At 38.6% G+C, this 22705-nt stretch overlaps 1 protein-coding gene and 1 long non-coding RNA gene across 21 annotated transcripts in view; one reads left to right on the top strand and one right to left on the bottom strand.

The window, feature by feature from the left end:
- Positions 1-22705, bottom strand: part of rg (A kinase anchor protein rugose) — a 269667-nt gene that overhangs the window by 61303 nt on the left and 185659 nt on the right. For 4 of the 20 annotated variants that reach the window (XM_018022957.2, XM_018022951.2, XM_018022956.2 and 1 more), the window contains exons 6-37: positions 22022-22143; positions 21478-21604; positions 21198-21317; positions 20912-21058; positions 20600-20707; positions 19637-19777; positions 19100-19245; positions 18807-19020; positions 17022-17274; positions 16783-16925; positions 16470-16660; positions 16285-16393; positions 16119-16200; positions 15733-16049; positions 15445-15666; positions 13521-15354; positions 13275-13440; positions 13038-13191; positions 12747-12926; positions 11680-11820; positions 11367-11474; positions 11107-11278; positions 9193-9564; positions 7967-8097; positions 6737-6850; positions 5666-5873; positions 4903-5250; positions 3485-3611; positions 3246-3354; positions 2982-3157; positions 2633-2907; positions 2355-2491 (exon numbers count right to left, since the gene is read on the bottom strand). In XM_018022957.2, the coding sequence (XP_017878446.1) occupies positions 2355-2491; positions 2633-2907; positions 2982-3157; positions 3246-3354; positions 3485-3611; positions 4903-5250; positions 5666-5873; positions 6737-6850; positions 7967-8097; positions 9193-9564; positions 11107-11278; positions 11367-11474; positions 11680-11820; positions 12747-12926; positions 13038-13191; positions 13275-13440; positions 13521-15354; positions 15445-15666; positions 15733-16049; positions 16119-16200; positions 16285-16393; positions 16470-16660; positions 16783-16925; positions 17022-17274; positions 18807-19020; positions 19100-19245; positions 19637-19777; positions 20600-20707; positions 20912-21058; positions 21198-21317; positions 21478-21604; positions 22022-22143 (7194 nt within the window). The remainder of the gene's footprint in view (positions 1-2354; positions 2492-2632; positions 2908-2981; positions 3158-3245; positions 3355-3484; positions 3612-4902; positions 5251-5665; positions 5874-6736; positions 6851-7966; positions 8098-9192; positions 9565-11106; positions 11279-11366; positions 11475-11679; positions 11821-12746; positions 12927-13037; positions 13192-13274; positions 13441-13520; positions 15355-15444; positions 15667-15732; positions 16050-16118; positions 16201-16284; positions 16394-16469; positions 16661-16782; positions 16926-17021; positions 17275-18806; positions 19021-19099; positions 19246-19636; positions 19778-20599; positions 20708-20911; positions 21059-21197; positions 21318-21477; positions 21605-22021; positions 22144-22705) is intronic. The other 16 variants (XM_018022954.2, XM_026812752.1, XM_018022953.2 and 13 more) reach the window with 13 other exon arrangements.
- LOC113464200 (uncharacterized) overlaps positions 4986-22705 on the top strand; it is a 59923-nt gene continuing 42203 nt past the window's right edge. Inside the window, exon 1 of the long non-coding RNA XR_003389045.1 lies at positions 4986-5073. This is a non-coding gene — a long non-coding RNA (uncharacterized LOC113464200). The remainder of the gene's footprint in view (positions 5074-22705) is intronic.

Genomic DNA, 22705 nt, shown 5'->3' with positions numbered 1-22705 from the left:
TGGCGAAAAGCACAGATCGAAAAAAAAATAAGCTTCACTTCGTTCACAAAATGAAAAGAAAACGTTTACAGATCAATGGGAATTCGACCGAACGAGAAGAATGAGAGAAAGACCGCGTGCGCAGAACTCAAAAGGGTTCAGGGTGTAACAGTCCATTATTTGTTTTAGATATTAATGTTCCCCGTGAACGATCGATAATTTACATCGGACGTAATCGCACGGTGTGCATCCTCTATCTCTAGCGCAGAACACGTTGAAGGAGAAACGGTGAGCCACGATGCGGAGAAGGATAAAGGTAACCAGAGAGAAAGGAGACCCGTGTAAACAATAAATCACGATAAATACGTTTGCCTGGACCATTATAAAAGCTCGAAGCTGCAGGGGTGGGGGATCGGCGCGATCGGCGAAGGAGGTGAGGCCCGAGCTGGTGAACCGGAGAGAGAGTTCACCGATATGCAGCCCCTCCCTGGGGCTACTCCCGATGCAGCCTATCCTCGCAGGCTGCGCATTACGATCGCTTAAGTCTCGGCTCGACTATCGAGTGATCCATCGCCTACGAATTCGACGAAGCCTGCCGCCTACCCTCGGGACATCTTCAACTAATGAACGTGTCTCGATCGTACACTGCTCTGCCCTCTCTCTCTCTCCCTCCTCCTCTATCTCCTCTTCTTCCTTCTCTCAGATTCCATTCTTCCTCTTCTAATTCATTCTTCCCTCCAGTCTTTGCATTTGTTTTTCTTATTATTTCTTCTGGTTACTTTTTCCTTTCGTGTTTCTAACTATCTACGAGATTCCAAACGTGTTCGTGTAGAAGTCTGTGGTTCAGTATGCTTTTGTTTCAGCAGGTTTCTAATTAAGAAACCGAATGAACTCATGCTCCTGTTCACGACCATAGATTTGTTCCCGATATATCAGAGACGACAGATCGAGCCCAAATAATCCTCGAGGAGCGATAAAATTTTTAACCAGCCATAAGACTAGACGCGAAGACGCGACACCTTGGCATTCATAAATATCCGACCCGGTATTAGATCGACGAGATTTCCATCGGTTACGGAGAGGATCATTTAAACAGCATGCCGTGCGTAGACGTGCAATAGTTGCTAGATAGGCGGAAAAGCGCATTCCTGAGGAGGTGCTGTCTGTTCACCTATGCCACCAATGCGTTCTCGGTACGTGGAGAAGCGGTGCGATGCGACGCGAACGGAAAGAGTGAATGAGAGAGGAGAGCAAGCTAGGTAGATACCGGGCCCCGCGGGGGGCTCATAATTGCCGGCCCTGAAGATCGTCCGACCCCATGGGGCCCTTCTGTGTTTGTTTTATTCCCTAGTTATACAAACGTGAGATCTACGACCGATATATGATAATCGGCCTCTAGTTCTCTCCGGGGCCTTATCTCTCCGCCTCTATCCCTTCCTTTTTGCCCGTTTTTTTTTCGTTCCATCGCCATTCTTTTTTCCTTTTTGGTCCTTGCTCCTTGAAAGTTGGGTGACCACCTTACGTGACTATATTATGCACGCTGATAGACAAGAATACGTCCGGGCCAATTTCAGCTTCGAGCACACCAGTATCGTGGAAGCTTTCGCCACGTCTCATCATTTATGATTTACATTCATTCAAATCCCCCCTCCCCCAACTATGATTAATACCTTTTGTCGCGTACCACCGTAAGCGGCCAATAGCCTGACTAATCAGTTATACTGTAGTGCATATAATATAACAGTGCTGTTCAATTGGATAGTCTCGAATAGTCCGTTTCGTAAGAAATTGCAATGTCAATAAAATAACATAGATATATAAATTTACATAATATAAATACATATACGTATAAAATGATAAAATGTAGAATTATTGTAAATGTTTCTTCTCTGATTTAACTGAGATTAAACGCTTGAGGCTACATATTTTTGCGAAATAAATTCTTAATGAAACGAGTGTGCGTGGTCCTAGTTTCAGGGTGCAGAATAGCGTTATCTGTGAGCCTCCATATTTCAAAGAGATAGCTTTGCAAATGCAACAAGTTGCTCCAAATACATGTAATAGACGGTATCTTAACGCGAAGAAACAGACATAGCAATTAATCATTAAGATTGCGTGTGATACGCGATAAATATACGTGATCGAATACCAACGTACGATATAAAACGCGAAAGTTAGAACGGTTGCTCGAGTTTCGAAAGAAAGAATGCTTTTAAAAATAAGGACCGCATTTAAATTGGCCAAGTATGAAGGAGTTGCCAACAATAATCGATTAGCTTCGCAGACTCGTCATCGACACACTCCACATACTTAGAATAATTAATGATTGCATTGACAACAAGTGCAAAGTATAAATACAGTTGTTGTGCACTTACCTCACTGTCGATCTTCTTGAACTCTGGGTCGTCCTCGTCCACCTCGAAGTAAAGTTCCGTGGACGTCACGGAGATAATACCGGGTGCCACGATACCGGGAGCGATCAATTTTCCTTTCGTGCTGATGTTTACTGGACCTGACGAAATACAATTTCGATTTCAACACACGTGCAAGGTATAACCAAAATCGCACACGCACGCGTTTTATACAATCCAAATTCCACTAGAACGCATTACGTTTCACACTATGCACACGAACAAAATGCAAAGGATCTAACCCGTCAGGTCGTTATCTAGATCCCTGTCGTCCGACAACAGCTCACTGTCGTCCATCAGATCCGCCGACTGCAATTGCTGCTGGTGTGCACGCGAGGCTGCGAGATGCGCGTGAAATTCTTCACGCGCTTGCAGAATCGCATCCTCGGGTGCACCGTGCTCGAGGGCCGCCTTCAGGGTAGCCTCGGGATGGCTCGAGCCTAGTGGATTGTGCACGAAACGCTTACGTCTACGTGCATCATCCTCCCAAGCATCTAGCTTCCAGTATTCGGCCATTCTACATCGAATACCATTTTTAATCGACATCTTTTATTTTCGAAAAAAGATTTATTTTCGATAAGGAGAACTTACTTTGCAGCCATTGGATCCACATATCCCCAAGCGCCATGCTTATTGGACAAGATATTTCGAACCTTCTCCAACAATCTATTGGCAATAACATTGTCTCGTCTTCGTGCTGCCGTAATCAAGTGATCGCACATCCGTTCCTCTTCCCTTCTGTCGAGCAACGTCTGCGCGCATTGCGACTAAAACGCACATGAAATTTTGCATTCAACGATACAACCAATTTAGAGCGCAAATATGTTCAAATTATCTGAAATAAAGTTCAGATACCTCAAAGTCGGCATGCTTCAGCACATCGTCCGCTCTCATCCGATTCAGTATAAATTCAGCCTCGTTGGCCACTCTCACAATATGATCCTTCATCGCGTGAGACAGTAACCTGCGCGGCATAAACGTAAACTTTTACGATAGAACATATTACGGGAACGTCGAGTTCGGTTGAACGCGCGGTTTACTGCGCGCACTATAACTTCGCCTTTCTAACGATCATCATAACAAGCCCTTCTTACCTTCCCTCGTTAATGAGCTCGATGAACGCCAGACCAGCGTGTTTCTGTAAGGAATTTTGCCATTCTTGGGAACAAAGCAGCATCACCAGTTCCACCACGGAGTTGCTGTTTTTGAACGTGGTCAGACCTGGCGCAGAACCAAGGAAAACGTTAAAAGTAAAATAGTCGTCGCCTTCCATTAATTTATTATTCGAATAATCGATCGCATCGGACAAGGGCAATTTGAAGCATTAGCGCAATAATAGACAGTGAGAGAGAAGTCACGGCTGAAACGCAGTCGTAAAAACATCAAGAAGCGAATAAAGAGGACATAGATGATCGGATGATTTATAAACGCTTCGGGCATTGTTTAAAAATAAAAGTGCATCGATACACGGCACGGCCGCTATGCGCGACGTACCACGAATATAAAATGCTCGCAAAGTGCCACAGACTGCGCCGCGTCACTTGAATACAAATGTCCGACGATTATCCCATGGTACACGTTCCATCTTTCTAAGCGAAACCATAAACTGACTAATTTGAATACATCCGACGCGACCAACCGAGATAGATATAAGCAGAGGAATATATGTATACGCCGGGTGTGGGTAATAAACGGCTCAAGAATCATCGTGTCTCTTAAACTATTAACGCTGAACATATTTGCCAACAAAGATTTTGGCAAAAGAAATTGTAAAGTGAAGCACATGCATACAAACATCGATGACAAACTTGCACAAACTATAAAAGTAATATATGGCAATATATTTTAAAGAGGATTTATGGCTTTCATTAACAGATGGCAGTAACAGTAAAAATATCCACTTTAGCTTTCTGAGCAGGCGTTGTGTGATGCGTTTATTTTAATGGTCGTTAATTCTTTCGCGAATAGTTATTCTAAACAAAAATACGTAAAGCATCACTATACCATTTTTTGCGAGTGGGGATAGCTCTTAACACTAGAACCACCGACTATTTTTTATACGTGCATTTCTCCGTTCAGAACCAGTCATTTTGACTAGTGTGGTAGTTCCAGTGTTAAAAATTCAGTAAATGAAAAGCAATTAGCATTTATATCAGGTATGCTTCTTACGATACTTTGAATAAAACTTGTAGTTATTATAACATATAATTACTTGCCAAAATAAATAATTAAACAACTGAAGATTGAATACAAGAGACAACTTATTATACAGCAATTTCTGGATATATGGCCACCGAGCGAGACCGGGGTTGGCCATATATCCGGAGATGACTGCATATAATATATTATTGATTATTATTATTATTACTAAAAATGATATAATTTTAGAGAAAGATAACAATTCGTACATCTTCGTTAGATTCAATCTCCAGTATTATGAAAAAAAATCAGTGTTATGGAAAAGCAGTCACATCGAACATATAAGTAGGTTAATGGACTAGATTGCACTTACGAGTCCTACCTTTGCCTTCCATCAGCAACTCCTGTCCGTGGGAACCAACGAGTGTCTTCGAAAGGAATGGTGCGAAGTCTACCATGATCTCGCGCAATAGCGGGCAAACGGAACCTAGTGCCATTTCCAGCTTCTGCGTGAGCGAAGCCTCGCGCGAGGGCGTCGGAACAGGTAAGTGATCGACCAACCCTTTTATTGGTAACTCGTCCGGTCGTGGCGAAGAGGAAGTCATCATTAACCTGTCGGACACGCGGACCACCGAGATTTCACCGGAAGGTTTTTCCCCGCGTTCCGTATTTCCCATCATTCCCTGGTCCAACACGTTGCCCTCGCTATCTTGAATATCGCCTGTAAATCAAGAAAATGAAATTGAATTAGGTCTTGGTTGAAAATCGTATCCCCCAGTTTAATAGAACGAAATATCTTCACTCGAAAGCAAGAATTGAAAATTTTTTAGAGGAAGCTTATTGAATATTCAAGAGGGGTAGGAGGAGTTGAAGATGTTATCATTATTGGGGATTTAGATCCAAATCCGAGAAAATAGTTGCTAGGCAGGTAGTTCGTAGATTCTTATCTTTAGTCTTAACATCTAAAGGTTATTACGCTCTAGTTATCTAGAATTGAGGATAATAGAAAACTAAGCAAAAGAGTAGAAATACATGGGAGAAATCTTTATCCGTGATCTTGAAACTCGAAAAGTGAACGTCGTATTTAGAATTTTATTGTCGACAATAATAAAAATTTGTATTAAAAATATTCTTACCACGAGACTGTGCCATATTGTGAATATTTCTCGGATCTTCCCTTTGATTCGTCATCGGAATCGTGTCCCCGTCTTCGTTCAGGTTCACGTCTGTCCAAGCCTCCTCGGAAGAGTTATGTTTGTTCTCATTGTCTGTGGTTACATCTGACGGAGTCGCATCCGCAGTTATGTTACTACGATGCACCGTTTCTTCGCTGGAGTCGTTGCTCTGATAAAATGAAATCACGGTATATTATTAAGCAATTTTATAAATTACACAAAGAACGACTCCGTAATATACGAATCTGTAAAAATTTAGAAATAGAAATTTCATTGGTTTTAGCATGATCCTGAAGTGGAATTGAAAAGAATCTGTTAATATAACTTCAAGAATTTCGATTGATTCGTTAAATCAATTCCTTCGGAAATAGATTCATCGTTATAGAAGTGTATCTAACAACGTTACTTTCAATTGAGATTATTGTAAACGACACTACAGCTACTTTGCTACTTGATACAAAATACTGAATTTTGTTAACAAAACACGCTCTATTTAGTAATACAAAGAACGTTTACTTAAGAAGAGTATCTAACGATATATTCCGCGATTAAGACTCGCGTGCTATGCACTCGACATCATGCAGTTAGTAATCGTAATACCACTAATACGCAGTCATCTAATTTACATGTAAACAAGAAAAGCTTTTTATATTAATTTTCAAACTACGAAATTTGTAACGGCTACGCCGCCGTGTCGTACTTAATCGTAACCATTAGCTACATCCTGAACGTTAAAAATAAGGATGAGCCACTAGTTAATAAACGGATCAATTTTATTTTCATACTGTTTTCTGCAATTAAACCCGTCGACTGGTCATTTGTTAGTAGTTGTGTTGTCTGTTCTTAATTTTGGTTAAATGAAAGAGAGAACAAGACAATTACTTTTATTTTATAAAAAGATGGAAATAATTAATTGAATGATTAATCTCCAGAAACATCCGCTTTCATTTATTTTTCTTTCTGGTGTATAAAATCTTTCTCTGATATTCAAAATCATTCTGTTCCGAGTCCGAGTCAAAGTCAAAGTTTTACCTGGACATTTCGTGGCAGTGGTTCAGTGGGTCTTGTCGAGGTGCCAAGCGTTGGTTCTGACGAGGTGTAATCCTCGAGAATAGTCCGTGGCCGAGGTACACCACTGTGACCTCCCTTCAGAACCAATAGTTAGTACGCATAGTAATGCAAGCAGAGGAAGTTAACGTTCACAAAGATTAAAGATTAAAGAACGTGGGGTGTCGCATGCTCGAAAGTATTACAGATAGATAGATAAGTTTAGCACCTCGTTAGAGATCTCATCGGATTTATACATATACGCATTCGAGGGAATCGAGATATACCTAAGATGTACTTTCTTAGTGTTATGGGATCGTCGACAATTTTTAGATAATTTTACGTGCGAAAGTAAGAACTGTAAACGTGTAATTAGATAATACTCTGTACTACTTAAGTGCAAAAGAACATTGGTAAGATATTTTACTAACAATTAAGTAAACACTACATGCTGAATGTAGCAGAATCTGTTACATTTTTTAAATAGATCAAAGATTGCGGTTGGCTAATATATGTTAACTACCAAGATATGATTGAGCTACTTCTAAGGAAAATTTTTTTTCGGAACTATCATTTTGTGGACTTGTAATCTACATTCTTTTACCATTATGTTTCCGTCAAAGATCTACTGCTTATTGTTAGTACTTGGGATGCATGCAGTTCGTTCGTTTATTGATTAACAATTTCAACAGAGACACGTGTCAAGAATTTCAGCTTCTCAATTATCTACAGTAGTCGGGAAACGATAGTTGAATAAACGAATGCAAAGCTGATCGCGTGGGCGAAATAGTGCCAATTTCATCGTAGATCGTGCGTGACAAGAGAGGTGCAATAGTCATGTCACCATCAAAATTATGTGTACATCCGAAATACTTCGAAACGATCATTACACCTTATTTTTAATCGTAATGAACATACAACGAAATACTGACTGTATCTCATCAAAAGCATGCAATCTCAAGTAAAGTTGTCACAAATCTCCTCGAACATCGAGTTTTGTACATATATACCGAGAAAATCAAAATTTCGCTATGTTATTCGTTAATTTCATGTATGAAAACAGCATTAATATATTTGCAAGATTTTTTCCTTTTACCTGAGAATAACGGATCAATTAATTCCGACGTAAGCATCTTTCGTATCGGTAGATCTTTTACGTTCTTTAAAACCGGTGCGCGGCTAGAGAGTCGAAGGAATAAAACTGCGAGCGCTTACCTTGGTTGATGGAGGACCGGATGATGTGACATCGTGATCAGCCAGGATCGACGAATTGTTCTCGTCAACTATTATCACTTCGTATTCACCGTCGTCCTGAGAGCCGGCTTGACTCATAATACCTCCGCTTCCTGGGAACATAATTTCGTCGTTATGATGAAGCGTGCCTTGGAAAGTCGCGATATTATTTTGTCTTACAAAGCAGGCTGACATGGACGATCATGCGATCGACAATTTCGTTAACTACGAATATCGCAATTACCGCGACAGAATTTCATTCGACAGTTCTATGGTTCGTTCGTGTCGATCGTATTGCATGGGAAGAAAATGCATTGTGGTGCAGGAAATTAAAACGGAAAGGAAAGAAACAACAATTTTTTACTCTTGTTTCGCTTTTCTTGGGTATTACAAAATAAAAAAAAATCAGTAAATGCAACGGTATTATTAAAAATTGAAACCCCTTCACATGCATAAGAGTAGCGAATGTCTTCAGTTTTTACTCTCATTATAATAATTGCAATAATATTCCAAAGAAATATGTATTGTTCTTTAGGTATAATATTCTGCAGGTTCTTAGCTAGCAGAACAGGTCATGCAAGCTAGCTGTCATTTACTATTAAATTTTTAGTTATTATTAAAGAGGATTTATATTCTTTGTTAGCAAAATGAATATAGTATTCGTGTGAATTTGCACTGTGAGATAATAGGCATGCAGACTTCCTGACTGCTCGAAAATATAGCAAATGCAGGATGCATATTCATTCGCAGTTTGTGATTCAAGCTTATGAACAACATTCACGTAGTATAACTAATTAAAAGATAATGAACAAATGTTCCGTGAAGGCAATTTTTTTCATCTCTCTTTTATAAAATTAAGGAAAACCTGAACATAAAAATAGTAATCATACAAAAATACTAGAAGTCTGATCAAATAGTTTATTTTCGTGAAACGAAAGATCAAGCCGCGCCGTGACTCAATGTGTTCAATGAACAAAAAACATGCAGACAGAAATATCGACGAAGGCTAGAAAGGCCGAAGACAACCAAGAAGAGAAGCATAAGAACGACCCTCTGACGAGGGAGAATGTAAAAACAAGGACAACTGAAGACGTGTCGATAGTTTGTTCAATTCAAACAAATATTAGCAGGCGAATATAAAGAAACAAGAGCTGGTGCATTCCGTGTTTTGTTTTCTTTTGCACACAACGTTCGGACAATCGAGTTACCTTGCAAACCAACACCGGAGTTTCTATGACAGAGATTTCGGGGCTGATCGATATGCTTTTGAAGCGTATGATGGTGATTGTTGTTATTGTGATGATGGTAATGATGATGACGATGGTAGTTATGGTTACTCGGATGATGGTTATAATGATTACTGTGGTGATTCGGGAGATAATAGTTGGAGGGGGGCTGGCGATTCGAGTGCCTGGCAGCCGGTAGCGGGTGCTGGTGGTGGTGCTGGTTCATGTGGTGGTTGGCATTGGCATTGGCATTCGCATTGGCGTTAGGGTGAGATCCCGGGAGGAACTGTGGATACACGTGGTGAGACCACTGTGGAAACAGGGGCCGCCCTCCTCCACCACCATTCCCATCTGCTGAGGAACCACATTTAACCACATTACCACGATACTCGATCGTGAATTGACTCTTGTGTCTTGTATTTCGTGCATTTTTCCTTCCTATCTGACTATATTTTTTTCTACTGGGTTCCACTCTGTCTAATCAAGCATATTTTTACAAGCGCTTCAATACGTAGAACTCTGAATACTATAAAAAATACTACTGAACCCTTTTATTAGAACTTATCAATGTATTACCAAAGAAAGAAAAGAAAGAATTACGTCAAATTTCATTTTTCTAGATACGTCTATATAAATAGAGATATCTTTACATATTGAGACTTTCAAATTGGTACAGAAAATATTCATAATTTCAGAACTGAATAACTAACATAGAGTGAAACCTAGCAGAGTCCACGACGAAATTGTATTTCTCTCGGAAAGACAATTGAATTAATGTACTGCATAAAGAGGACAAATATGTGTATCAAATATAGGAGCATCGGACGGCGCACGGTACGTGTTTATAGATAGCACATATCATTGAAATACAACATTTAAATGATACATATATTATCAAACATTCAATTGTTTTTGAAGAAACATGTATGTATGTAACACACGTGGTCATCGAAATTGTTTTGCTTTGTTTCATATCTCGCGATCGATATTCTTGTTTTCTCGTATCAAAAATAACGTATAGTGACATTTAAAACAAATGTATCTAAATCGAACAGAAAAAGTGCTAATGCATTCGACAAACATCAAAACTCTCACTGTCAGATGAATAGAAAAATAGTTCATACAGTGCAATTGGACATGCGCTCTATTCGGTGTGTTGTGCTGTTCGATTTGCCGCTATACAGTTAAAGTGCATTAGTGTTCCACAGCCGCGCTACGTATTTGCATACACACATTTGAGTTATGAATAAAATTGTATCGGTTAATTCCAATTACAGTCCAATCACTTCGATTAATTACAATTAGCATGAATCTGGGGTTTTATTTATGATGTAAATCACCTCCTCGGTATTTCGGAATTGTATAACATGAGATACATGACCATTTCGTTGGTAACAAATCATGCTTTAATGTTGTATCACGTTTAAAAACTAGAAATGTATAGTATATCACAGATAGAGTAAATACAAAACGTAATAATGCATATCTGACATGTAAGAGTTTTGAAGTAACGATTTAATATTATTATCCTGGCCCGAAAAGCAGTTTTGTGTAGAGTCTATTAAGACTAGTATAGAGTATAGATATACATATATTTGGAACTGGACATGCATATGTCAACGGCAATATTAATTTCTGTAATCTGTTCGGAATGTATCAATGTTTTTCTTTTGTTTTTTAGATTCCTACTAATAATCGATCCTATTTTATTCTAGTATTCAAATTCGTTAAATTACTACAATTTGATTACTATGAAACAACGCTCTTTGTGGTTTGTCCCTCTCCCATTATATAAATACGAATAAGCACTTATACCAATTGTTTATTAGCCTTATTTTGTGTCACTTGGTTTTCATAAATTATTTGTTACAAATATCATATTAAAATGTATCTTACCTGAAGGGCTACCCGGTCTCAAACTGGCACCGTTAGTTTGTATCGTTTGAACTGGACTTGGTGGACGTTGTGATATTGGTGGTTCGAGTATATCACGGTACTTGGATACCATTAGTACAGAGATGAAGTAAACTATAGCGAGGGACAGAAACTGAGCCTGCTTGGTTTCTTCCTGGAAATTAAAAAAAGAAAAAATTTTTAAATTCGACAATTCGAAATGAGAACATTTACAAATTTTAGTTGGTACACGATATACTTACAACATCTCTGTATATCACAGCTCTCAAGCGGTTTACGTCCATGTCTTGTAGCAATTTCTCAGGATCTTTTACAGGACTCAATTGGTGTGCCAGATTATCCACTATGTTCTAAAAAAATACAAATTACGCCTTGGTTACCCTTGTCTATGAATAACGTGAACGATCACTGTAATCACTATTTGCTATATGACACAGTTCTCTGGATAAGTATACATGGTGTGTATAACTTCTCGATTATAATGACATGACATATAATATATGTATAAACGTAATTTCTCTATATTTAAGTTTGATCGGATTGATTGAGACATACCTTAGGTGATGTTTGAGCTCCTCGTATGAGAGACTGTATGTGCTGTGATTTATTACTAGTACCAATCTGCCGACCTAACATGCTGTACGATCTGCCACGTTCTTTACACTCTAAGCAGTTTCTAACGGCACATGTACAGACCTATAGAAGCATTTTTAATCAGATGAATATAACAAAAGATATACGTATAAACATATATGTTGTAGTTCTATATTGTATGCATACGGAAACTTGAATTATTACCACTAATTAACACACTGCTGATTAAAAAACTAAACTATCTCTAAGAATTTTTTTGTATACTACTGTAACGTTAAAATGTTTATCTCCATTAGAATTAAATAAGTTTTTTAATTGTGTTCTCGTTCTACCCTGCTCTGATTTCTGATAAATCATGTACATAGATTTTCATAATAGATCATTTATGCGATAATACAGTGAAACCATTAATGTAACTAATACTTTTTGCTGACATAGGCCAGGCCATATCTTCTGTCCTACCTTTCACTATTTCTTGCATTCAACTGCATTGTATATTCAATTGCAACTCAAGAATTAACTCATTTCTTATAACAGAAGGGTCAATAATCGCTAAATGGGCGGTCAGTATATGTTCTTGGGGTAACCGGTTCACTCTGGCCCTTACTTAGTTACGCTAATGAGGGAAACATTGATAAAAATAAAATACTGTCTATATGATCAATCTATAACAGTTCTAATTTAAAAACAGTCCTCGTCTTTCAAAATTATATTGCATTTTTTTCTATTCTTTACATCACATTTCTATCTTTTTTATATCTTGAAAGACGAAGTTCATCTGTGATTAATATTCGTGTAATTATGTAGCGTGTTTCGTTTTTCATAGTGCACGTTGAAACAATTTTCTACAGTTTAACAAATATGTCAATTATTAGATAACGGCAAATAAATAAAAAAAAATTAATTTGATCGACTATAATATTATTGTATCGACTATTGTACTAAAAGTCCGATTACACAGTGTGGTAACAGTGTCGTGTCTATTTGAGAAATAAAAATATTACTACTGTGTGGACGATAATACAAACCAGTCGTAAACACTGCCTTAGAATACCGCCACTAGACATATTCTTCTCGGCTTCCAGTTCACCAAAATTTAAAGAGCTGGCGAAGATAAGTACATCAGCCATGTTGACTAGTCTTTGCAGAAAAGAAACCGCTACCTCAATCGGCATCCCCTGAGTCGGTTCAATTACATCCAATTCGCTCTATGGATATCCAAGCACGAATTAAGAAAAGAATCCGTGAAAATGGACTTTCGCCCGGTAACCGGCTCTATAGTGAAATCGAAAAGCAATTTGTAGATAAGTTACACGTACGTTTGGCGAAGTAGCCGATGCTAGAAGTGGTAATAATCCCCCGCAGGCGATTATTAGATTGTCAGCCAGTTGGGAAATTAGGTGAACGGTATTGACGACAAATATTGCGTTCTCGCTGCTGTTTACAAAGTCTAACACAGACTTCGTGGAGTGGCTGGAACGGAATTTTATATATATACGTAAAGCCTAGAAGTGAACTTGGTATATACATAATTTGTAAAAAGTAACAAATCGTACCTTCTCCATACTTGAATGTCGGTCTCTAACGAAAAGAGAACATCCGAGAGTAATCTTTGATGTATGTACGACCATTTGAATTCTGGTATTCTGAAAGGAGGACGAGATGGCCCTGGACTAAACATTGGTCGCGTGGAAGGATTTCCTTGCTTCGCTCGTTTCGATTCTGCAACAATAACAATAATACGCAACGAGTCAACGTATAGAAGAGATGGTTCGTATTCGACGTATAAAGTAAATTCCTACCGAAATGATTTGGATCCACTTGCGTGGAGGTTGAGGCACTCCTTGGTCGTTTTTGGGGTGACGATGTTTTCCGTAAGGGTGCGGGTATAGAAGGAGGTTCGTTACTGTTAACATTATCGTCGGTGGTTTTCTCGGAGGAGACGGTCGGCAAACTGGATCTGCGATGGGCATCTACATGATCTGGATTTAAGTCATTCAACAACGAATTGTCCCTCGTAACCACCATAGGATTAACGATTTGAGGCACACCGTCGGGTATATTTTTATTTGCATCACAGACCGTAGATATTGTTGGTATTTGCTGCTTAGGATTTGGCACTTGCGTCACATTATCTACAGAACTTTGAATATCGCTATTACTACAAACACTATCCGTTACCTCTACCTCGGGCTCAGTTCTCACCGGAATGTCTGCATGATTATCACTTACGTTAGTAGAAATAGTGGACGGCTCCCTTGAATGTTTTTCGTTTACCTTCTCATTTTCTTCGTTATCATTAATAACAGCACTTTTCTCCTCTGTCACAGAGTCAACGGCAGATTTTTCACTACTTAACTCACTAGTCACTACTGTATCCACGTTCTTCTCTTCTACTACGTCTACATTCTTCTCGTTACCGGTCTCGGTACTTTCTATTACGCTAGTTGAGCAACTGGAATTTTTCACCATCTCCTCAGTTTCGTTCTCGACGCTGTTCTCAACGTCAACGTTCTTTTCTTCCGGCTTCTCCGTGGTTTCGTTATCCGAGGTGATATTACTGTCGATCTTCTCCTCCTCTTTCAATTTCATGTCACCCAAATTGTCTTGGTTCTCTGTTGGTGTTAAATACGCTTCCGAAGTATCGCTGTCGATCACTTCTCGGTCTTCTAATTGCAACTTCTCGATGTCCTTGATAATTAATGGCTCTGGTGTCTCGGCGGAGGAAGCAGGTAGCACAGATTCCGATTCCGATTCACCTTGTTCTGGAATAACAACGTCCGTTGAACTTTCATCCGCTTTTTCAGCATCTGTCTCTTCCGTCTTTTCATTACTTTTCTCGAAAGAAATCTTGTCATCAGAAGGAGTACTGTCATCAATGCTAGACTCTTGTTTACTTATTTCTTCAATTTCTTTCGCAGGTGCTTCAACTTTACTTTCAGTCTCAGGTTTATTTTCAATTTCAACCTCAGTTCTGGCTTCGGTTTCAGTTTCGACTGCAGCTTCGATTACAGTTTCAACTGCAGCTTCGATTACAGTTTCAACTTCCTCTTCCTGTGACTCTGCTTTGGCTTCTTTTTGTTCATCAGAAACGACAGTTTCAGTATTTGCGTTGTCTTTTGGTATTTCTATTGTTTCCTCTGTCTTCGAGACGTCTTCCGGTTTATCTTCTTTTCTTTCCTCTGCTTGTTCAGTGTCAGGTGGTTGAGGGATGGTTTCATCTTGTGATTTCTGTTCCGACGATTCGTCATCTTTCTTCAAAACTTCCTGCGTCGTCATCGAATCGGGACTAGAACCTTCGATCTTCTGCACCTCGCTGTAGAAGTCGCTGGAGCTGCCTATCGATAACGCTTCGCTGGTCTCGTGTGTCGTTGGGATGGAGACCGCCTCGCTATTTCCCTCTTCGAGGATCGTTGGTGTGTCCGTGTGGATTTCTCGCGCCGTCGTCGGTGTTTCCGGTTTGTCGCTTAATCTGGAGTCTAAGGACATCGCTTCACTTGACTGAGCTGTGTCCAGAGTTTCGCTATGCGATTTCACGATTGCTGGACTGCCATCGCTTTCGGTGTTATCTATGGAATTCAAATCGCAACTGCAGGACTCCTCCAGTCGTTCGTTTCCTTCAGTCCCATCGAACTCCTAAAAGTGATTGTAAAATAAATTCCACTTTCACTACTCATTTGCGTTTATGTTATGGACTTATTGATATTTATTAAAGTTATATCGAACCTTGTAGTTTCTTTCTACATGTTGCACTTCATGGTTTTGTTGATTGCCCCAAGATGATGGTTTGTTGTAACCATTATTCCCCGAGTGCTGTTGATCCCAACCGGATATGGTACTGATCGGCCTTTGCTGTCTCAATTCGGGATCCGTGATGTTGTCTGACCGTTGTCTCTCGTAATGTTCGTACATTTGAGCGAACTGAAGCTTGAATTCCTCATAGGATACCTAATATGATAAAAATTAATTGGCCATATAAAAACAGGGCAAATAGATTTTAGATTAATGGTTTACCTTGGAGTGCACGATGGCCAAAGTGTCTACCCACACACGCCACCCGCCGTATTCGTGCTTGATGGCATGATGTAGGAGCATGCGAAATAACGAATATACCATGTCCGAGATCTTTTGTTCTTCCGTGTTCTTCGGGTGAATGTAGGCCATGGCTATAAGCCACTCCTGCCATACAGACATCTGCAGAACAGTTCGACGATTCTCGCGATTATTATTGCACAACAATGTCATATCCGAGAGGAACAGCTTCTTCACTTCGAGCAGTTGCTCCGTTTGTTTTGATTGTCGTATTAACGTTGCTACTACTTTTAAGATCACTAAAGAAATACGTATAGACATTAACGAATATTCTGTGTTTTCTTGGCGCGTTTAGGTCGTTGACTTACTTGGATTTTCTAAACGATAATGGGACTCGGGTTCGGGGTGTCTAGCATAGAGAATTTGTTGACTAATGTGTTCCGTCATAATCTACAAAAGGTGTTTAAAATTAAAAAATTGTAATTAATAAATAACATAAGAATAGATCTTCTATTTTTATAACGAAATATGTACCTCGTATAAAACGTTGTAAGTTGGAAGTGACAGTGTCTCCTCATTCAACAGCAATCGTTCGGCCAGCAACGTGTACAGATTATGTGGACTCATAACATCGTATTTTCGTCTGTAATTAGAACGATTGCATAATATGCAATAAATGTATGTATTTGGTACTTCATCTACAAAATTTGTACACATACTTATGTGTACTGCGACTCAAAAAAAATCCCAACAGTTTCAAAGCTTGTAAGCGTATTAGCTGGCTTTCTGCTGCCAACAGTTTGAAAATCGTCCTGACACCGTGCTTCGCGTCAAAAGCGGGTACCATGGACGACGGGTGTTCCGACATTAAAGAAATAAGCATTTGCAAAACATCGTGCAAATTTTCGTCCTATAGAAAGATATAATAAAATCTTCAAACTCTTATCATCATACTATTTAAAGATTAGTTCAACTGAAGTAATTTAAGTCTTTTTGTTAATTCAATTAGTACGTTTTCTTTCCTAATTTTACCTCATGTATTGTCGTTAGGTAATTCAGAATACTCTGCAACTCGTCGTCCTTTACTCCATTCCCGATCATAATCAGTTGTTTCAGAAATAACAAAATATAAGAACGGATTATCAAAATATCCTTCTGTTGAGGGCGCGGTCCATCTGCAATCAACCGGAACCACGCACGTCCAATTGAGATCCATTCAATCAACTTAAGTACATGAAGATTAATCTTTTTAATAATTCGGAATTGCTCACCTAGTCCTTTTGGCGTGATTCCGCTCTTAGCTCGCGGATTGGCAACCCAGTAGTAATATTTAAGCGTGTGCACTGTTTGTAATACTGTGGATACCCTTCTCACGTTAGAATATATCTGTGTGTCACTGAGGAACTCTGTGGCCAAGTACGAATAAAGCCGCGTCTGTACCGGCGCGGGCGTATATATCCACAGAGCGGGATTAAAAAGAACGTGGTCCAATAGCTGCCATGTTAGGAATGAAAAGTAAAACGACTACATCACCATGGATCTGCCTGTTCTTCGGACACATCAATCTAGCCGACTTTTATATGCTCTTATGGTATTTGAATACCCGCCCCTTCGGGCTCATTGCTTTCATTTGCAAGTACATTTTTTATATTTTAAGGAATGTAAAATTGTTTGTAACGATGGCAATTTTGTGCTCACACATGTATAATCTTGTCGTTGAGGAATTATAGGAATAGGAATTTGATGTTTCGAGGTGTGCAACGGGGAACACAGGCGAAGGGATTTCAAACCAGAAAAATATTCAGTGCCGAAAAATTTACCTAATATTTTTGGATCTCGTAAAAATTTATAAAAGTTGTCGCAAACAAAATTAGAGCGACATTTCGTGTTCAACATTCATGCACCGAGAAATAAATCAGAATTTCGTAGCTCCGTAGGCAATTATTAAAATGATACTGTACAATAATGATCCTTCTTTCTTTCGTGACGTATTTGTTCGTTACAAAATATCAATATTTAAATGTGCGTAGAAAGGAAGTAGTTGAAGCCGAAGCGAATTAGTGAAATTAAAAAAAATTCAAATTTTTTCACGTATACAGCATCGTTTCGAATAAAAGGCTCAGACAATTCGATGATAAATAGAATTCCGCTCAGTGTTCCAGAAAAATAAGAAGTAACAGAGGTAGAAGTTTTCGTAATGGAAAGCGATTTGGTGTGAACAAAAAAATATTTTGCGTAGCCAGATTATGAAATCAGGAAGTCTAAAAGTCGGTAGATTGCATGCGATCCAAAGATTCAAGTAACATAACGTTGTTTCGTGAAAAAATCGTTTGTCGCTCATGCTAAACAGAATCAAAATCACTAACAAAAATGTGCGATATAAAGAGCGAATAACATACTCATATGTACAGAGCGCCTACAGCAGTTTTTATTATATACAAGCTAATGCAACAAATTTATTACCGGGATAGATAAATGATAATAAAAGTGAACTATAATCATTATGAAACAACCGAACGCACAGTTGCTTCGAACATGCCCCTATATTATGAATAAAACAAAAGGAGGAAAATGAAGAGTAGGGTTGTAACGTAAGTGTCGAGATATTGTGGAGTTGGGAAACACGCTGGAACGTTTTAACGTTGATCGTGCTACGGGAATTTCGATGTAAACTATAGGAAATACAAACCCTACAGACTTGACGTTGGCTATCTAATTGTGATTAATTTGTTTCATACGAACATTAATCTGCTTAAATAAATTGATCTACGTTACATATTTACATATTATGTTTTAATTGTGCAGCTTTCTGAAAGGGCCTAATTGTTCTATAAAAATAATCGCATTTGCATTGTCACGATTTCTGAAAAGCTACTCAATTATTATCTACCATTTTCGTGCAAGATCTTTATTCCTGTAGATCTACTTGAACCTGATCGAATTTCGATCACAATCGAGTTCTACTTTCAGCGAAAATCACAACATTAGATTTTAACGCTTAATTCTAATTAAATCTGATTCGTACTCTGGGAGCAAACTAATGACTAAATCGATACCTGTTTCAATAACAAATCGCTGTTGGCGCTGAGACAGGTGACCAGGTGTTTCGTGAGCCCCAAGAAGGATACTAGAACCTCAGTCGTCAGGTGGTCTCTGCTAGCTCTTTGCAGCATGTAGCTGATCACCAAAAAGCCTCGGTTTTGTACCATATGTTGCTGCACGGTTTGCGAACTTTCGACCAGATCGCAAATAAACCCCAACAGTTTCGAACTGAAATTTGAGATCGCATGCCAATGTCTCGGCTATTCGTTTTATTGAATGGGAAGACCTTCTTAGGTGATGTATTTACCATAACGTTGGATCTCGTTTAACATCGTTCGGCTCTACGCAATCGTAAGGCATATCTAGTTGTGAGAACAAAGGGAACAATACTTGAATGCCACCAATCGAGTTCAACGTGCTATGAATGGAATGGGTGATGACAGCTTTAACATCCTGCAAATAGACAGTAAAATGTTCGAACGTTCTTTGCACGTACACCCTACGGTTCGATATTTCACGCTCGGATGTGCAGAAAATTGGAACGCCATGGAAAACAAATTGCTCTTCATTCTTGCATCAAAAAGTTATTGTTCTCGAACCGTAAATCAATAATTGTGACAAAATTTTGTAGTCTAGGGGTGCACGAGGGATTTGTTGACGCTTAAGAAAAATTGTAAATTAAACCAATAATATTAACATTATTTATATCTTTCGTCGATAACAAAACTTAAAATATTTAAAATATTATTGGAAATAAAATTATAACAATGATAAAACATTTGGATTGTGTTTAGCGTTCCACCATTTTCTTTTTAATCCGAATACAATTCGTTTGAAATTATACCTGCAGCATAAGGGCGTGTGGCGTATGTACAAAATAGGAGACATTGCCTTTCGGTGCGCTCTGTAGACAAAGTTGAGAATCCGTTGCTACTGGGTTGTACATGAACACAATCGCATTCGACAGCTTACCATCGTAAAGCACCTATAAAACGGAAAGTTAACATCAGCCAAACACTTTGTTAATTATATTTTTCAAAATTATGCAATCTCTGCAAGCCATAACGAATGTTTGAAAGTTCACTGAATAGAAACAAATGTACACAATGTCGTACGTCGTTGCTCCTCGGAGAGCAATTTTGTGTGGGATAAGCAGTACTGCAGAGAAAAGCAAACTTTCAACGTTTACTCATGACTATTCAAATCGCCGACTACATGTTAAACAAGCAAACGTGGCACACATCACAAACGAAACTGAACGTGATTTTAGTTCAAACAGACAATGTAAATCTTGAAAAGGGTCGTTCAGGCAGATTCGATGTCATTTTCGAGTATCAGTTACCCATCAGTCGCAATGTCCATTGCTAATAACTTCTATCCCAGTAACGACTATTTGTATCACCTAAAGGATTCTTTAGCTACGTACATATAAAATACACACAAGCAAATATACTTTCCACGGAACTCAATTACTTAACAAAAGTTACAAAATTAATTAAAGTATTGCTACATGTCTACTTCGACAAGAAAGCATCAGGCAGAACATAAATTTTCGTACAAAAATGAATTGTGTTTGTCAAATAAAAATTATAAACAAGCAAGTCACACGTGATCGATGGACGTAAACGTTATGTTTAATATTACGTAACGTTTAATATTCATGTTCATTGGGTACTAATGGTATTTGTAGAGATTGGTCGATAATCGGGGGTAATTACCTCTGACGAACTCGAACGCAGTAACAGAGTGATTAAACAATGTGCAAATCAAATGTAAACGGGGAGAAAATGAAAATAAAAATGCTTACAGTTTGCATACTTTGGTCCACCATGCTCGTGAGCTCCGGCTCATCACTCACCCTTTTGTGATTGTCAGGTAGATTCAGGTAACACTCGTTGTCAAAACGAAACTGACTCTACGAACACAAGATGAATACATATGAATTTTTATGTAAGAAATAGACAAATTGAAGTAATCATTAAAAAAGAAATGCAGGGTGTTCCAGGATGCACAATTTTCTTCTAAGGGTATGAAAGACTAATTTTTTGAAATTTGAGTATATTTAAACATAATAAATGATAAGAATCAAATTTTTGTGGGTTTTCTGAATTAAGTATACCTTATATCCAGGCCCCAGTCTATGCATAGCGCATATTTGATGCGTAGTCAGTGCTTCGCTGAACAGATAAATTGCGCTCATCTGTCCGCAAAATACGCGCTCTTCATCCCGTTCCGGTGTAGCTCCGATGTAACATTTGTCAAAAGGCTGTAAATCACGTTAGAACCATATCTGTTGATTACTTCTCCTTTGATGTTAAATGTATCAGTTTAGTGATCACAATTTCAATCGTGTTTTAATTGCGGTGCGCAAATACTAGTGCACTAGTAAACAGGAAATTACTTACGTCGTTTGTCGAAACGAACCACGCCATTTCGGTACTCGAAGCCAACTGACCGTTGACCAAACATTTAATTTCACTTTTTGTCCATCTATTATATATGTATACTACAGCGATCATATACCACTGCGAAAATAAACATGACGAGTCTTGGTAAAAGAGTTTTCATATAGTTGAAGTTAAAGCTAACACATTAGCAAATCGGTCTCTGATGTTTGCTCTTTATATGTTTTTTGAATTTTTGTTTTAAATGGATCATTTTTTCATAAATATCTATACGGCGTACCTTTCGCGGTTGAAATTCATATTTGACACAATGCTGGAAGCCCTTGCCCTTCACTTTCATGGAGGTGAGGACCAAGCAGTTCCCTACGAAGTGCGCAGAGTAGCCTACACCCTTGCTAGTTTTAAAACTATGAACAGAAAGCAGAGAAACAAGCTCGGACGCAAATAATTTGATTAATGTCGACGGAATTCCTGTTTTAGTTCTATTGGAATAGCGATCTATTTTGTAAACGAAAAACAACAGAACTCGGGTATACAGAAATCGAATTGTTTCCTCGTGAAAGAATGCGATCAAATTGCTGCTATGATACTACGCATTCCAATAGGAGCACCTTTTTTTGTGTGTGAAGTCGAACGGACTTTTCGATCACATGTATTCGCAGAAATATCGCTGGAATTTTCTCTTTTACCTATCTTTTGCAAATTTTCTATTCTCTGCGTTTGTTCACGAAAGTCAGTAACATAAACTTTTCTTTAACGGTAAGTCTGCCACTTCGATTCAAGAGGGTGTTCTCGCGTAGAGGACTTGATGTAAGAGCACTTACCAGTAGAGGTACGGCTTTTCCCGTTCGATATTAACGGAGTTGATGGGGTCCAAGCGGAACCACGTGGTGAACGTGAATCCGTTCTCGTGTGGCCATTTCGCGAGCGGCGGCAGAACAATTGCCTGGGATAAATTGTTCAATGATCATAAATGGAATTGAGAAACATCATAAATAAACACTACAAACTTTCTATCATAAGTCAGAATGATTAGAGAAATAGTACACGTATGTATTTGTAAATCAATAATAAATTAAAATCATACATCTCGAGATACCCTAAAAGTAATTTTTCAGTTCGTATGTTCACAAGTAGGAAGGACATGAAATATTTTTCAGGACGGTGGAAAGAACTTCCATTCCATAAAATGAAAGTTTTGATTCTTGAATATACATTCGTTGCATAAAACCTTTATGATTACACTACTGCACTGGTATCGCGCGTGCCCAAACTTCCTACCAAGTTCGTGCCTTCCTCTTTGACTGCTACTTTTTCAAAGTTATGCATTAAAGGAAACGTTCGAAACAGTTCTTCCAAGCTAGAAACTTCTTTTGCTTGAACGCACTGTATCACGTAAAAGTTTCCATCCTTCGGAGAACCCACTGAACAGTTACAAATGTCGCCTATACTAGACGACGTTTTTCAGATAGATTTTCTGACAAAGATTCTACGTTTCCAGTTTCAAT

This window comes from Ceratina calcarata, unplaced genomic scaffold, assembly GCF_001652005.2.
Source record: "Ceratina calcarata isolate Rehan_Ccalc_2016 unplaced genomic scaffold, ASM165200v1 scaffold297.2, whole genome shotgun sequence".
Lineage (NCBI taxonomy): Eukaryota > Metazoa > Arthropoda > Insecta > Hymenoptera > Apidae > Ceratina > Ceratina calcarata.
This window is presented reverse-complemented; position numbering and strand designations above follow the sequence as displayed.